Source organism: Sminthopsis crassicaudata, chromosome 3 (assembly GCF_048593235.1).
Source record: "Sminthopsis crassicaudata isolate SCR6 chromosome 3, ASM4859323v1, whole genome shotgun sequence".
Lineage (NCBI taxonomy): Eukaryota > Metazoa > Chordata > Mammalia > Dasyuromorphia > Dasyuridae > Sminthopsis > Sminthopsis crassicaudata.
In genome coordinates this window covers 640,401,779-640,419,441 of record NC_133619.1, presented here as the reverse complement: position 1 = coordinate 640,419,441, position 17,663 = coordinate 640,401,779, and the positions used below count along the sequence as shown (strand labels likewise).

The window sequence follows — 17,663 nt, the reverse complement described above, 5'->3', positions numbered from 1 at the left end:
AATCAAAGCTGATGGAAATCCTTCGGGACCCCCCTCCCTTTTGCCAAAAGTTTTTAAACATCCAAATGTCCTCCATGAGGAGTTTGGTTTATGAAAGAAAGCTACTAACCACATTTTATGTAAAATTATTACTAAAATGATTGTTAATTACCCAGAAATTATGTCTCTTGGACTTTTGCACACTAGTTACCTAAGTAAGACTTAACCTACTGGCAGCCATGACTACACTTGAGAAGTGAGGGCCCCATTGTACAAAACAAGGATCTCTAGGGGAACTCTCTCTATATTCTTCTGGGTGGGAATGTTGTGAAAGTGTATCTCAAGACGGCACCATTCCCCTGCTCAAGAATCTGCACTGATTCCTTTGCCTCTAAGAAAAAAAACAGAAGGAGCAGTGGTGAGGTCACACCAGTGGGCAGTCCTGAGTGACCATGGGACACTTGATTCCCTTCTTCATGGGGAGAGGGAAGAGCACACTTCTTGGGGAGGAGGAAGCCACTGTACCCATCCAGCAGCGGGGGAGGAAACCAAGATCTGGAAGGCTTAAAGAGTTTGTGTGACCTGACCTTGAGGAATTAAACAAGTGGGGGAGTGGACCAGAGGCAAGACTAGTCCCAGAGAGACAGAGGCAGAGGAGCATCTGCTCTGCGGGCAGGGCAGGAGAGAAATCTCAGCAGAGGAGCCTGTGGGTCCATGGAGATGACCTGGGACCTTCCCCACAGCTGGGCGAGCTGTTGGAAGGGATTCCTGTTCACAGGTGAGAGAGGTGGTGGGATGATTGGCTGAGACATGGGCTAGGACTCCGGAGTCCCTCCTCTGGGGCCTGACCCATTCCTTGTCTACTTTGTGACCTGAAGTAGGAGCCGTGTGGTCTTTCCTTCCTCGAGCCTCAGTTTGCTCAGGCTGTAAAATGAAAGATAAGGGTGGAGAAGTGGGGACCTTTAGGATTGGGGGTGAATTAAGGAAGGAAGGAATGATAGAAATAGCACTTAATAGCCACTTACTATGTACCAGAATGGACAGCTAGGTGGTGCCCTGGTGAGAATGCCTTGCCTGAAGTCAGACTAACTCATCTTCATTAATTCCAATCCAGCCTCAGATACTTCCTACCTGGGTGACCCTGGGCAACTCTCTTTACCCTGTTTTCCTCAGTTTCCTCATCTGGAAAAGGAGCTGGAGAAGGAAATGGCAAACCACTCCAATATCTGCCAAGAAAAACCCCAAATGGGATCACGAAGAATCATGTAAAAATCACTAGGCTAATCATTGGTGATACAAGTACAAAAACCCCAACAGTTCCTGCCCTCAAGAAGCATGCATTTTAATAGGAAGAAATAACATATATAGACTCCCAATAGCCAAAAAAAGGCTTTTGCTCAGAGAAGTCCTGGGGAAGGTGAAGGGAGCCATGAAGTGATTGATGGTTTGCCCTTCCCAGGAATGATGGGATCAAATGATTGCCCCCACAATTAGAGGGGAAGGGGAGAGAGGATAAAGATGACTTGGGAGCGTCATGGTGATGTGGGTTACGCAGCCGGGGTTCAGAGATGGTGAAGGAAGCTCTGGGGAGCACTCAAAAATGCACAAGAATCTGGGTTGAAGTTTGAGCTCTGCTATTTACTAGCTCTGTGATGTTGAGGGGTCAGCCAGGGGAAATGACATGGATCAAATCTCATAGGCCAGGGCTTCTTAAACTGTTTTTATTTATGGCCCCTTTCGCCCAAGAAATTTTTATGTGACCCTGGGGACATAGACATGCAAAATAGGTATACAAATCAAACATTTACTGAGAATAAATCATAAGAAAATTTATTTTAAAACAACTCTGGCATACATATAATTTTACCACTTATTAAAGATGACATTAAATTTGCATACTGATAAGATGGATGCACTTGTTTATTTTCGCATAAAGAATGAAATCACATCAAGAAAGAAAGACATATTGGATACTTTTGTTGTCAAATGTTTTGCAACTCTCACATATTTGGAGTCATGACTCATAATCTAAGAAGCTTTGCCTTAAGTGTTGATAGGCAAAATGGTAATTCCAAATGGGACTACTTATGATTATATATAATATTATATTTTTTAAAATATGGGATTATTTATATTTATATATTACTAATATATAAAATAATCATACAAATTGTATTATTTGCATCTTATAGAGTGTTAATCATATTTAGATATAATATAGAATTATGTATATTTGTATATTATTAATAACAGGTAAAATAATGAGCCCAGATCCTCTGATTATTGAGTAATAGCTCTTTCCACCTCATTCTGCTGCTTCCTTAGTGGGAGACTTTGAATGGGATCCTTATTAAAGCAGGCAGGAAGAGGGGATGTTTTTCTCCTACAGGAAAGAAGGAAAGAAGGAAAAAAGAAGGGAGGGAGGCAGGAAGGAAAGAAGAAAAGGAAAGGAGAAAGGAAGGAGGAAGGGTGGGAGAGAGGAAAAAAAGGTATTAGAGAAAAAGGGAGAGAGGGAAGAAGTAAGGAAGGAAATCAGGGACCAGCTTAAAGACATAATAAAGCTGAGAATGGGGAAGTCCTTGGGCTTCAGATGTATCTGGGCAGTACTCTGACTCTCAAGGACTTATTGCTTGACTCCATGACCTTAGGAAAGATGCTCCGTCTACTTGGGTCTCGCTTTCCTCCTCTGCAAGATGTAGAGATTGGACAAAAGCATCTTAAGAGATCCTAATCCTAGAACTAGTCCATCTAGTCCAGCTCATGTTACAGGTGGAAAATAGACTCAGAGAGGTTAAACTCCATATCCAAAGTCACACAGCCAGTAAGGAACAGAGCCAGTTCTAGAGCCCCTAATCCATGATTGGCTCAGGGCCCAGAGCCCCAGGTGCACCTTTTCATGTCCAGGATGACAGTAAATATCTGAGGCACATTTGAATCCTGGTCTTCCTCATTTAAATTCCTAGACGAGTCACTTAATTAGGACCACATCACCAGCATAGAGTCTCTCCACATCAAGTATTACGTGTCAGAGCTGGAATTGGCACCCGGGGCTTCTGGCTACACGTTCTCAGTCCGGTGGAAACTCCAGGATAGGGTTGACTCTGAAGAGCTGGTTCTCTCTGAGAGATGTCCCAAGGACAAGTGGCAGGTCCCACCCTTCTCTGGAATGGGGACAAAGAATAATTTTTCCCTCCATCTCCATCCCTAACTCCAAGGTATCTCCTTTCATATCTGAGCAAAACCACATGAATGATTAGTGATAATTAATGACAGAAATGGAATTATCACAGTTCAAACTATTTCCTTTTTCCCTGGTTCCTTAGGAAGATGAATGAATGAATGAAAAATCACTTATTCGCCTCTCGCTGTGTATAGAGCACATGCTTAGAAGGGGGCGGGTGGTATTGATCTGGTGTTTCTCCCCTTCTTTCCCAGCCACAATCCTCAGCTGCTCCAACCAGCTAGCTTCTTTGGCCCAGCTGAGCATAGCACCTATTCCTTCCTATGGGTCAATCGGGAGCAACGTCACTCTGTCCGTCCGAGGGATCCTGAAGGAGCCTCAGAGTTATTCCTGGTTCCGGCAGATGACAGAGGAGTCCAACAGGATTGTGAGCTACATAGTCCAGTCGGGAGAGCAGACCCGAGGACTCAACCACACCGGCCGAGAGAGCGTTTTTCCAAACGGTTCCCTGCTTATCACCAATCTCACTTTCGATGATGACGGCGTTTACGTCGTACAAGTCGCCATCACAAAGTTGAAGCCAGTACTGGGATGGGGACGTTTGCAAATCAATGGTAAGAGCCTTCCCAGGGATCAAAGTCATCCAACCCATTTCAGGGATTTTTCTCTCCTTCTGTCTCTCCTAGAGTCTAGGGATAGGGGTGGATTTCAGAACCAGGGAGAGGCACCCTGTGGACTCCTGGCAGAACTCCTGGATGGGGCCTTTTATGAGAGAATGTAAACTCCTTGAGGGGAAGGGCCTTTCCAACTTTTGTCTTCCTATCTGTAATGGCGCACAATGCCCAGAACAAAGTGAGTCCATAATAAATGTTTCTGATTGATTGGCTGAGGATAAAAGCAAGAATTAAGAAAGGGCGGGGAATTCTTGTTCTAGTTCCTCTTTATATGTTAAAAGAATTATTGAGCATCTGCTGTGTCCCAGACTCTCAAAGGGGAGGGGTGCTGGTGGGGAGCCCTAGAGGACTTTCTCCCTAGCTGCATCAGGAAGGGGTGAGAATGAGCCCAGGGAAGCAAAGGAAACTGGAGACTTGCCTTTTCCGTTCCCCGCCATCTCCCGTCTTTATAAAGAGAGACTCAAAGGAGACCCAAGCAATGCATGTGAGCAGTAGGGCAGTTGGGGTTAGACAGCCCAGGCCCCAGACCCAGGGTCCCTCCCAGCCTCGAGGAGGCAGCTTAAAGCTGGAAGGGGCTGTAGCATGAGGCATACCACCCTCAGTCACCTTACAACATCTCATGATGCTTTCTTTTGGCTCAAGACCCTACCTGCCCCATAAATTATGAGGGGCTCTGAGCAAGGCCAGGTATCTAGAAGATCACTGAACCACAGATTTAAAAAGAAGGGACTTCAAAGACCACCAAGTCCAATCCTTTTATTTATCTATTTATTTTTGCTGAGGCAATTGGGGTTAAGTGACATGCCCAGGGTCACCCCGCTAGGAAGTGCTAAGTGTCTAAAGACAGATTTGAACCAGGTCCTACTGACTTCAGGGCTGGTGCTCTATCCACTGCACCACCTAGTTGCCCCAATCCTTTTTTTTTTTAAACCGATGAAGAAACTGAGGCACAGAGTCACACATTCAGTAGGTGTCTAAAATCAGATTTTAATCCTAGGTCCAGTGCTCTGCTCAGAACTGCAGAACATCAAAACTGGGAGGAGCCTTCAAGCAAAAAATGGTGGGGCTGGAGAATCAGAGACGCAGGGCTAGCATTTGTAGAGCACTTTAGAAATAGTGCACCCCACCTTCACAACAACTCTGGAAAGCTGCAGTTGTTGCTGCTGTTGATTTATCTCAGTGATGTCTGACTCTGTGTGACCCCATTTGGGGTTTTCTTGGCAAAGAGGCCAGGTTTGAACTCAAGAAGATAAGTCTTCCTAATTCCAAGTCCAGCAGCCTATCCATTCAACTACCTAGCTGCCCTGACTGGGAAGCTAGGGGCTATTATTAAACTTATTTTTATAGATGAGGAAACTGAGGCAAAGTTCAGGGTCACACAGCTAAGTAGTTATCTGAGGCAGGATTTAAACAGATCATTTGGCTGTAAAAGCCTCCACCTGGGGACGTGTGTGTGTGTGTGTGTGTGTGTGCGCGCGCGCGCAGACAACTGGGGCTTTGTCTCAGGCGCAAACATCTGATGACTGGAGGGTGCCATTTCCTCAGAGTGGGGGATGAAGGCAATCTCAGTATAAGATACGAGGTGGCTGGTAGTGGCAGAAGTGGAGAAGGAGGCATATGGGACAGAACATCTCTTTGAAACTGGAAACTCTCAAATCAGAAACCTTGACTCCCCCCATTAGATTAGGGGCAGCCCTGGGTCAAATCCTCCTCTGAACCATTTGAGCCGTGTGACCCTTGGTAAATCACCTCAATTCTGAGGGGCCCAAGTAACTCTCTAAGACTGTAGACTGGAGAGAAGCTGCTGACCTGCACTAATGGAGGGAGCTTCTCACCCAGGAGTTCTTTCTGCCAGTGAAATCACCGGGCTGGCGCTATCCCCCACAGCTGGCCCAAATCAAATGATTCCTCCAAGTCAGGCTCTCTCCATCCAGCTTCAAGCCCTTAAAGCAGATACACCCCGAAAGTTGCTTTCAGGGATCTGACTGAGGCTCAGACACAGCTTGGGTTTCTCTCACCTGAGTCCGAGCCCCATCTTCCCTTGAGTGGATTCCTTCCCTAGCCTGTTCTCTGGCTTCCTGGTCCCTGCTCTCTCTTGTCTTCTCTGTCCAGGGGCTGGATCCCTCCCCTCTGGCCTCTGTTCAGAGACCTCCGGCCACCAACTTTCCCATTATTTTAATCTATAGTTCTGACAAGGGTGAGACAAATGGGGCTTTTCCCTAGGGTACTGATACTGGGAGGAGGGGAACTACTTCTTCCCCTCAGTTTCCCACACTTTTTGGTCCTCCATTAGTCCCATGCTACACAGCATGGCAAAGGTCCTGAACCTTTCTTGTAGCCTGCATTCCACCACAAACTTCTCATCCCTCTTAGACCTCACTACTCTGCTCCCTTTCTGCTGCCTCCTTGACGTGGTGTCCCCCTCCCCTGCAACCCCCTTGTTTCAGAGGGCATAAGATTATATATTTAAGGACCTTCAAGACAATGGGATTCAACAATTTCATTTTAGAGATGGGAAAAATGAGGTTTTGGGGGCTTGCCTAGGATTATACAACTAGTAACAGTCAGTCAAGAAACATTTATTAAACACTTACTGGTAAACGTGTCTGCGTGGGTTTGAACCAAGTTCTTTCTGACTGTAAGTCCCATACTCTGTCTACCATACCATGGCACTGCTGAAATGTTGCCTTGCAGGACCCTGCCTGAAATATGGAACAGTATTCTCTGTATGCGTCCCCTCCCACTCCTAGGTGGGATTCCCAGCTACATTTCTGTTAAAAACAACAACTCCCACTATTACAACTACTTGTACTACTATCCTACCACTATACTATTACTATACTACTACTACTACTCCACTATTAACTATTACTACTACACTATTATTATTACTACTACAACCTACTCTAATATTACTGCTACTACTACCACCACTGCCACTACTATACTATTATTATTATTACTACTACACTACTACTACTATTACTACTACTACTCCACTATTAATTATTACAACTATACTATTATTATTACTACTACAACCTACTCTAATATTACTGCTACTACTACCACCACTGCCACTACTATACTATTATTATTATTACTACTACACTACTCCTACTATTACTACTACTACTCCACTATTAACTATTACTACTACACTATTATTATTACTACTACAACCTACTCTAATATTACTGCTACTACTACCACCACTGCCACTACTATACTATTATTATTATTACTACTACACTACTACTACTATTACTACTACTACTCCATTATTAATTATTACAACTATACTATTATTATTACTACTACAATCTACTCTAATATTACTGCTACTACTACCACCACTGCCACTACTATACTATTATTATTATTACTACTACACTACTACTACTATTACTACTACTACTCCACTATTAATTATTACAACTATACTATTATTATTATTACTACTACCTACTCTAATATTACTGCTACTACTATCACCACTGCCACTACTATACTATTATTATTACTACTACTACTATTACTACTACTACTCCACTATTAATTATTACAACTATACTATTATTATTACTACTACAATCTACTCTAATATTACTGCTACTACTACCACCACTGCCACTACTATACTATTATTATTATTACTACTACACTACTACTACTATTACTACTACTACTCCACTATTAATTATTACAACTATACTATTATTATTATTACTACTACCTACTCTAATATTACTGCTACTACTATCACCACTGCCACTACTATACTATTATTATTACTACTACTACTATTACTACTACTACTCCACTATTAATTATTACAACGATACTATTATTATTACTACTACAACCTACTCTAATATTACTGCTACTACTACCACCACTGCCACTACTATATTATTATTATTACTACTACTACTATTACTACTACTACTCCACTATTAATTATTACAACTATACTATTATTATTACTACTACAACCTACTCTAATATTACTGCTACTACTACCACCACTGCCACTACTATACTATTATTATTATTACTACTACACTACTACTACTATTACTACTACTACTCCACTATTAATTATTACAACTATACTATTATTATTATTATTACTACTACCTACTCTAATATTACTGCTGCTACTACTACCACCACTGCCACTACTATACTATTATTATTATTACTACTACTACTATTACTACTACTACTCCACTATTAATTATTACAACTATACTATTATTATTACTACTACAACCTATTCTAATATTACTGCTACTACTACCACCACTGCCACTACTATACTATTATTATTATTACTACTACACTACTACTACTATTACTACTACTACTCCACTATTAATTATTACAACTATACTATTATTATTATTACTACTACCTACTCTAATATTACTGCTACTACTACTACCACTGCCACTACTACACTACTATTACACTACTGCTATTACTACTACAACTACTATTACACTACCACCACTACCACCACCACTACTATTACCATTTATATAACACTTCCTATTTGCTAAGGGCTTCCTGACCACCCTGGGAGGTAGATGCTAATATGAGCTCTATTTTTGAGGTGAGTAACCTGAGGCAGACAGAAGAGCAGTGACTTGTCTGGGATCAGAGTCCTTGGAACTATCTGAGGTGAACATGATCCTCCTGCCCCCAGACCTAACATTGTGCACTGCCTCACATAGCTATTCAGACTCTGCTCCTGTTCTGCTCTGCTTTTCATTTTGACACATGGAAGTTGCCAAATGGGTGCCAGCTGGTTCTCTGTCCTTCCTATCCTCCAGCCACTCTCTGCAATTCTTTTACTGGAGAACAGGGCTCCATCTTTGTTTCTCTCTGCCTTTGGTCCCCTCTGGACACTTCACCTCTCTCTGACTTTCTGGTATCTTCAAGGTTCAATTTGATTCTGTCTTCTCTAAAGTCCCAGCTTTCTCCATGTTGGAGCTCAGGACACTCTCCCTTCTTTCTTTCTTTATTTATTTTTTTAATAATTTTGAATCTTGGAGGCTCCATTGCATTTTTTTTGCATTTCCACCATGTATATAACTCCTTGCTTAGTTCCAGAATTGAGCTACTCCTTGCTGAATTCTCTGGCATTCAATGCCCACCTGCAGACCTCCCTCACCCCCAGCTCTCTTTCATGGGGAACCTCCCAGAGTTCTCCCAGAGTTCTCCCAAAGGCCCTTCTGTCTGGTATTCTGCAGCCCTGTCTTTCCTTCCCCTCACAGAATATGAGCATCCTCAGGTCAGTCTTTGCCTTTACTCCCTACTGAGCTGAGACAAAGTGTCCTCCAAACACCTGGGGTCAGCTCAGCAAGACTTGTCATGGGATTTTGAGTGAGGTGAGCCCCCTCTTCTCTCTGGGTCTGAGGGGTTGAATGCCATCACCATAAATTACAGGCCTTGGGTCTTCTGGCTCCAGTCTCAAGCTGCCCCTTTCTTCTCTTGGCAGATTCTCCCAAGTCTTCTCACTTGGGGTTAGTGGCTAGTATTGTCCTCGGAGCAATGGCTGGTGGGGTCGTCACAGGTGTCCTGGGCTACTTCTTCTTCAAGCGGACTCGAGGGTAAGGATTTCTTAGAAAATGGACTGTGCTGGCCCCCAGAGATGAACCCAGCTTGTGTATGTGTCTCTGTGTGTGTCTGTGTGTGTGTGAAAAACCTTGGTGACTAAATCCTCAAAGGGCTCATCATCAGTTCTGTCTCTCTTGGGGTCTCTGACCTTACTGCCAAGTGCTAAGGATAAGGCCCACCTCGTTAGCCCAAGTCACAAACCTTGACTGACACCAATTCCTGGGAAGTTGGTGCCTTGTCCTCCTGGGGAATGGAGTCCTGCCCTAGCCTCTAATTCTTTGCCTAGCCTCCCAAGGCCCAGTTCTAAAGCCCTGAGCTGCTGTGCCCATGTGCTCCCCAATGGGACACCTCCTTCGTAGTGTGTCAGAGACATCCTCTGGCTAAGCCTTCCTGACGAGCTTACTCTGACTCAGTGCTTCTAATGGGGGCCATGCCTACCCCTCCAGCCCTCAAGATTTACCTGTTCCCACTTACCTACAGATAAACTCCCATGATGCCATACTGAACATACCTCCCTGGCCCCCTGTGTTGTTCCCTGCCCCACCTCATCTTTTCAGAGCTGACTGAACCTCATCCTGTTTCCTGCTACCTGATTTACTTGTGTGAACTGTCCAGATTCCTGTCTACTTCATAAACATATACATGTACTTGTTCCTGCACACACACACACAGATGTAACATATATGTGCATCCACACATATATACAGAAAGGTGAAACAATACAGATTTATAATATATAATTTTGAATTTAACAAAAAATGAGCATTTTCATATTCAAAATAGAACAGAGGGAGGGTTATTTGCAAACTACACATCTCTACTATATATAATTTGCTGTTTTAAACAAGTAAATTTGTACTAGTATTGTTTTTACATTACCCAAAATTTCCTCTAAATCTCTCCCCTCCAGCAGTGGGTGGATATATCCTTTATTTGTAATATTCCTTTTAACAAAGAATTATCGTTATTTTTATTATTATTTTTTCCCTGAGGCTGGGGTTAAGTGACTTGCCCAGGATCACATAGCCAGGATGTGTTAAGTGTCTGAGACCAGATTTGAACTCAGGTCCTCCAGAATTCAGGGCTGGTGCTCTATCCACTGAGCTACCTAGCTGCCCCTATTATTATTTTTTTTTGCTGAGGCAATTGGGGTTAAGTAACTTGCCAAGTTACAACCAGGAACTACAACCAGGAAGGGTTAAGTGTTTGAGGTCAGATTTGAGTCCTGACTTCAGGGTTGGTGCTCTATCCACTGCGCCACCCAACTGCCCCCAAAGAATTATTATTATTATTATTATTTTTAAGAAAAAGGAAAGCAGAGAAAAACACTGATATTGCAAATAGAAAAAAATCCCAACCATCAACATTACATATGTAATATTCCACTGGACCCTGGCCTTCCTCCCACCTCTGCAGAGAAATGGATGGGAAAGTGTCTTCTATCTCTTTGAGAATCACAATTCTCTTTTAAAAAGTAGCTAATAAAGTCAACATGTTACTTCCAAAGCAGTCCTCCCTGCTTCTGGTTCTGAACTTCGTTCTGTTCTCCTTTGTGTTTACATAAATATAAAAAAAAAAGTTTCCTCAATTCTCTTCCCCCCTTTTTTTTTTTAGCAACATTATTTCCTCCCTTCATTCCCTGATAAAAAAAAAAGAAAAAAACTCCTTGTTACAAATTAGCAGAGTCAAGCACAATCATCCCAAATGTGTTACATCTGAAAACCCTCCTTGAGTGTATCCAGCACCCTGCTGGTGGGCGAGGAGCAGGCTGTAGTAGCTGGACTCCGCAGGCCGTAGTAGCTGGACTCTGCAGGCCGTAGTAGCTGGACTCTGCAGGCCGTAGTAGCTGGACTCCGCAGGCCGTAGTAGCTGGACTCTGCAGGCCGTAGTAGCTGGACTCTGCAGGCCGTAGTAGCTGGACTCCGCAGGCCGTAGTAGCTGGACTCCACAGGCTTTAGTAGCTGGACTCCGCAGCCATGGCTGCTCATTACGTTGATTCGAGTTCCCAAGCTTTTCAGAGCTGTTGGGTTTTACGATATTGTTACTGCCTGAGTCGGTTTCCTGGCTGGACTCATTTGATTCTGCTTCCTTTCTTGCACTCCTCCTCTTTTGTCATTTTTACACAGTTTCCCTGAGAGCATCTTCATGTCTGTGGCTGCTTCTTGCCCGATAATCCCAATGCCTTACTCTGCTTCCATGTTGCTAGTCTCATCCTCTCAGTTGATTCCTCTCATGCCTTGGCCTCCATCCCACGGACATTCCCTTGGTTGCTTTTATGCCTGCTCCCAGACTCCCCAGAATTCCAATCCTCTATCAGAAATTCCTGCCACCTCCCACTGCCCACTGTTCATCCGCTTGCTCCTTATTCCTCCTATTCTCTGAGGTTTGGCCCATGTCCCTGCCAACCAACTGCTGGCCCTGATAAGCTCTCCCTCTGATGTACTGGCCTGGCTGTGCCCCTGGTTTTGGCAGCATGGGCGTGGGAGGGTTGGTGGGAATGGAGGGCAGTTTTTATACTGACATCGGGAATATCCCTTCCAGTATCCTCAGGTCTTCCCGGAGCATGAGACAGAATTCTGTCCGAAGACGAAGACACCATCCTATCAGTCAGAATAATGGTGAGTTGGGGAGTTTGGGAGGGAAGGGTCTGTTGGGGTCGCCCCTTTCCCATCTGAGAGTAACCAGGGTGGCTTAACAGGAGGAATGCTTTAATTAGAATCAGGTCTCTGGGATCTGAGGCTCAACTCTGCCGTTCACTGAGACTGACCAAGTCACAAAGCTCTCTGAACCCTAGTTTCATTGCCCCTAAAATGGAGGTGCTCATACATGTCCCCTCTTCTTCAGATTTTGATTACAACTTGGAACTTACTCGGCTATGCTTCTGCACAAGAGATAAAGTCACAGGCTATTGGAGAACACTCCCATAGTTAAGTGACTCATGGCCGGCTTAATGCAGATATACCAAGTCAAATGCATCACTGATGAGGGCTTTTCCTACAGCACTACAAAGCCCTTCTCTATGGGCTTCTCTATGGACTCCTTCCATGTGCTCCCAGTGTACATTCACCATAAGACAGGTCCACCCAACATCTGTCAGGAGTTTTTCTAGATTTCTAATCCAAGATGTGCCAGTGAAATATGGGAATTGTCACTGAACCGCCTCTAGCCCATAGGAGAAAGAAAAGCCCGCATAACATCCTCCGACAAGTTGTTCTCCAATCAAATATATTCCCAGGTAACCCATTCCATTTTGGACAACTCTTATTGACATGAAGATGTTTCCTGACCTCAAGCCTTAAACTGGGCTTCTTCTGTCTATGACTCTTGATCCTATTCTCTTGGGAATCCAATAGGTCTAGTTTAATTCCTTTAGGACACAACAGCCTTCAAATATCTGAAGATAACTCTCCCGTTCCTCCCCAAGTCTTTTGTCCTCCAGAACAGACAACCAATCCTCATATAATGTGGACTCCAGACCCATTGCCATCTGCTTGTCATCCACTGGACACCTTCTACTCTTCATTAGACAAAACTAAGAACAGTGCTCCAGTCAGTAAGTCAGCCAATAAATAGATATTAAATACCTACTATGTGTCAGGTATTGTGCTAAGGATTGGGGATAAAAATATGAAAAAGAAAGTCCCTCCAGCTGCCCTCTGGCATCTTACTATCTGATAGGGGAAAGAAAACACTCAGAAGAACATGATCTGTCTGGGTCAGAGTCTATACACTATTTGTTTTTTCCCTTATTCGGGAAGTTGTGCCTCTCCTAATGCAATTCAAGATACCATTCAGACGTTTGGCCACCATAGCACTCTGGAATCTTTAGATCTTTTTAGACAAATTCTTGTCTGTCTATCTTTCTCTCAAAAAGTTGATTGGATGGAAATATGTTTAGAAGAACTGCACATTTTAAACCTACAATAGATTACTTGGGAGGGAGAGGGAAGCAGAGAAATTTGGAACACGAGGTTTCACAAAGGTGAATGTTGAAAACTATCTTTGCATGTATTTGGAAAAATAAAAGGCCATTTAAAAAATTAATTGAATAGCAATATTGCAACGATAATCAACTGTGAAAGACTTAATACTGATCAATAAACTGATTCATCACAACTCCAAAAAAAAGAAAAAAAAAAAAAAGAAAGAAATGAAAAGTTGATTGTACCCAAATGCAAGACTTCATTTACCCCAATGACATTTCATCTTACTAATTTTCAAACAATGGACTTAAGAACCCACCGAGATCTTTTCTGGATACTGATTCTGTCATCCCGTGTGCTTCTTTTCCCAGCTCTGGGATTTTGTGATCTTGTTCTTGGTTTCTTGCTATCTCAAAGAATCAAAAAAGTATGATACACTCTTTAACCTTTTAAGATGGTATGGAAGTTCAGCCATCATTGTTCGGCACTTATGATTTCATTGGTGATCCAGGCAAGGGAATGTTCGATCGATGCAGGCTGATACCCGCTCCACAACTGAGAAGCTTAGAGAGTTCTCTGGGACACTCAAACTTGCAGAAGGTCACACAGCCAGGTTGCATCCGAGGCTGGTATTGAACTCTGGTCTTCCTGATTGAATATAATTCTCTAGCCGCCACACCATTGACATTGATGACAATGATAAGCAGTTGCCAGTCTCCATGACCATTTTTATGTCCGATATATTCCTTCCTTCCTCTAATAATCTAGAAAAAAGGAAGTGTGCCCAGTGGCTTTGCTCCCCCTTTAGCAATTTACATCTCATCTTGGAGAGAGAGAGAGAGAGAGAGAGAGAGAGAGAGAGAGAGAGAGAGAGAGAGAGAGAGAGAGAGAGAGAGAGAGAGAGAGAGAGGAGAGAGAGAGAGAGAAGAGAGAGAGTGAGAGAGTGAGTTCTGGTCCTTGAGGTTCAGAGAGGACTTCCTGTCTGGATTTCTCCCCTCCAGGTGGAGAAGATATGGTGCATGAAAACCATCAGTGGCATCGAGGTATGACCCTGACTGGGCAGGTGAGAACACCCCCCATTCTTAACTCCAGAGAATTGTCTTACCTCCACTGCCATCTTGCTTTTTCTAGTCCCTTCACTGCATTATGGATCAAGGCCTCAGAATTTATCCCAGGGATTAATATAACTTTCCTTTGTAATCTCATGCATCTTATTTTACACATTTAAAAAGCATAATTCTGGACTTTACAACACTGTCAGAGACAGCTATGACACTAAAAGGGTTAAGTAACCCCTAAATTCTATTTAATCTCCATCATTTTACATCTCAGGAAACTGAGGTCCAGAGAGATTGAGTGACTTGCCCAATGTCATACAGGTAGTATCAGAGGGGAGATTTGAACTCAGTTCCTCTGACTGAGGAGCCACTGCTCTTTTGAATTTGCCACATTGTCAGTTGCTAAATTGGTGCCCTTTTTCCTACTCCATCCCTGTGGTCTTGGTGAGATGAGAGAGTGGAGGGAGGGTGGAGCTACCCATGTCTTTTATTTTTTCACAGGGAGAAGGCTTGTCATCCATTTCCTCTCTAGAGATATTGGAGGCCCCCCACCAGGTACTGTGAGTATGAGAATGTCAGAGATCTTGGATTTAAGCTGGAGTCTTTCACAATTGATTATCATTGCAATATTGCTGTTTAATTAACTTTTTTAAAATGGCCTTTTATTTTTCCAAATACCTGCAAAGATAGTTTTCAACATTTACCTTTGCAAAAACCTTATGTTCCAAAATTCTCTCCTTCCTTCTCCTTCCCATAGATAGCAAGCAATCTAATCTAAGTTAAAAATGTGCAGTTCTTCTAAACGTATTTCCATTCAATCAACTTTGGATTTGGATTTGGAGCAACTATAATAAAGAATTCTTATAATTCAGCTCAATCTTTTTGCTTTCTGTCAGCCAATAAACAATTTTGAGCACCTAATATGTGCCAGGCCCTGAGCTAAGGGCTGGAGTACACATGAAAAACAAAAAGTCTTTGACTTTGGGGAACCAAATTTAATGAGGGAAGACAATGCACAAAAGGATGCTGAAAAAGGATGGGAGGAGAGGGATCTGGGTTGGGGCTGGGGTCGTGATGGAGAAGTCAAAGGACAACAGTTGAGTAGGAATCCAATTGATGTATGGTCTGGGCTCCCTCCTTAGGGGACTTTTGGGGAGGAATTTATTGTCTTGGCCACCGATCAAAGAGGCAGAAGGAGGAGCCTGAGATCAAGGAAGTTAATCGATTTGTCCATTCTTATAAAAGAAGTAGTTCACAGAGCTGAGACTCAACTCTGGGTCTTTGTGAAGGCCAGCCTCAGCTCTCTCTCCTTTCTTCACAGGCATTGGATCTCAGCAAAATGGATGTTTATGATGAGGTCATGGTCTGGCCAACACTCCAGGCCCTTAAGGAAGAGGAGAAATCCCCAATTCAATGAAGTGGTCCTGTTTTTTCTCTTCTGGAATGACCTCCTTCACTTGGGACCCAGGGACACACAATGAAAGTACTTTGTGATTGAAAAGAGCACTTGCTCAATAAATCTCCGGAGAGCTTCCACCTGAACCTCAAGGAGCTTTCGGTGTGGCAATGAGCCCTGGTTCTTCCTGGAGACCCTGTGACAGCCTTGGGCTTCAGATTTGGAGGTCGGTTGTCCAATGGCAAAGGGGGACTGTGTAAAATTAGAGCATCACAGAAAGGAATATCTGGGAGGGGCTTTGGGATATAGAAGATGGGAGAGCAGAACCGGGAGAGGGGGGAGGAAACCTTAGAAAAAGAGAACATAAGAATTTCAAGGAAACTAATGTTCTAGGTTTTGTTTTTAAGGCTCTGCTACCCCTTCCTTTCCCAGGCCCAATTATCTAAAGTCCTTCCCAGATCTAGCATTTTAAATTCCAAAAGTGATCCATTATCTCCTTTGTTGTATGCACTTTATTTTTATGAATTCAACCCAAGGATGGCATTGAGTTCTATTCAATAAACATTTAAATATCTACTATGCGACAGATATTGTACTTAGGTGTCAGGGTACAAGAGCTAGTTGCTGGGACCACAAAGTCAAAAAGCAGAAGAGTTCCTGCCCTCAGGAAGTTTACTTTTCTTTGAATGAGTGGGGAGACAGACACACAACACATAATAGACAAACAAAAATAAAATAAATGCCAAATGATGAGGGTATGGGAGAGGGAGAGGGCACCAGACACTGGGGATAGGGGTGGGGCAGCCAGCATGTCTGGGTGAAAGACTCAGCTTCTCTCCTGCCTGTCATAGCTCACTCTGTTGGTTTCTTATTTAGCTGACTGAAACCTCTTTCGCTCTTTGTCAACTTTTTTTTTTTTTTTTTTTTTAAGCCTCAGTACAACACTTTACATTGACATCTATTAAATTGTATCTTGTTCATTTGGGAATCTTTTGCAAAAGATCTCTCTCTTTTAAAATTATCTTCATACCTTCTATTTTTACATTGCATGACTTTCTTTTTTTTCCTTAAAGAAATCAAACAATATTTATTGATAAACCCATGAGGAAAACTTTTTTTTTTTTTAATTTTATTTTTATTTTTATTTTTTTTTATTATATATATATTTTATAATATTATCCCTTGTATTCATTTTTCCAAATTGCCCCCCCTCCCTCTATTCCCTCCCCCCGACGACAGGCAATACCATACATTTTACATGTGTTACAATATAGTCTAAGTACAATACATGTGTGTGAATATCATTTTCTTGTTGCACAATAAACATTAGAATCCGAAGGTACATGCAACCTGGGCAGACAGATATTAGTGCTAACAATTTACATTCCCCTCCCAGTGTTCCTTCTCTGGGTGTAGCTACCTCTGTCCATCATTGATCAACTGGAAGTGAGTTGGTATTTCTTTATGTTGAAGATTTCCACTTCCATCAGAATACATCCTCATACAGTATTGTTGTTGAAGTGTACAGTGATCTTCTGGTTCTGCTCATTTCACTCAGCATAAGTTGATTTAAGTCTCTCCAGGCCTCTCTGTATTCCTCCTGCTGGTCATTTCTTACAGAGCAATAATATTCCATAACCTTCATATACCATCATTTACCCAACTGTTCTCCAACTGATGGACATCCATTCATCTTCCAGTTTCTAGCTACAACAAAAAGAGCTGCCACAAACATTTTGGCACATATATGTTTCTTTCCGCTCTTTAGTATTTCTTTGGGATATAATCCCAGTAGTAGCGCTGCTGGGTCAAAGGGTATGCACAGTT

The 17,663-nt window shown here is 42.7% G+C and overlaps 1 protein-coding gene across 1 annotated transcript; it reads left to right on the top strand.

Moving 5' to 3' along the window:
• Positions 1–506: 506 nt before the first annotated feature.
• LOC141564490 (cell adhesion molecule CEACAM8-like) lies at positions 507–16,418 on the top strand. The gene is made up of 6 exons (XM_074307024.1): positions 507–757; positions 3,415–3,774; positions 9,341–9,452; positions 12,001–12,077; positions 14,942–14,995; positions 15,762–16,418. Exons 1-6 carry the CDS (start codon positions 694–696, stop codon positions 15,791–15,793), a joined length of 699 nt encoding a protein of 232 aa, XP_074163125.1. The 5' UTR covers positions 507–693; the 3' UTR covers positions 15,794–16,418.
• The last annotated feature ends 1,245 nt before the right edge of the window (positions 16,419–17,663 follow it).

Excerpts from the sequence above, each read along its gene's own strand:
- LOC141564490 (XM_074307024.1), top strand. The coding sequence starts at position 694 with ATGGAGATGACCTGGGACCTTCCCCACAGCTGGGCGAGCTGTTGGAAG. Across the intron at positions 12,078-14,941 it reads TCCTATCAGTCAGAATAATG|GGAGAAGGCTTGTCATCCAT; the intron begins GTGAGTTGGGGA and ends ATTTTTTCACAG. Across the intron at positions 14,996-15,761 it reads TATTGGAGGCCCCCCACCAG|GCATTGGATCTCAGCAAAAT; the intron begins GTACTGTGAGTA and ends CTTTCTTCACAG.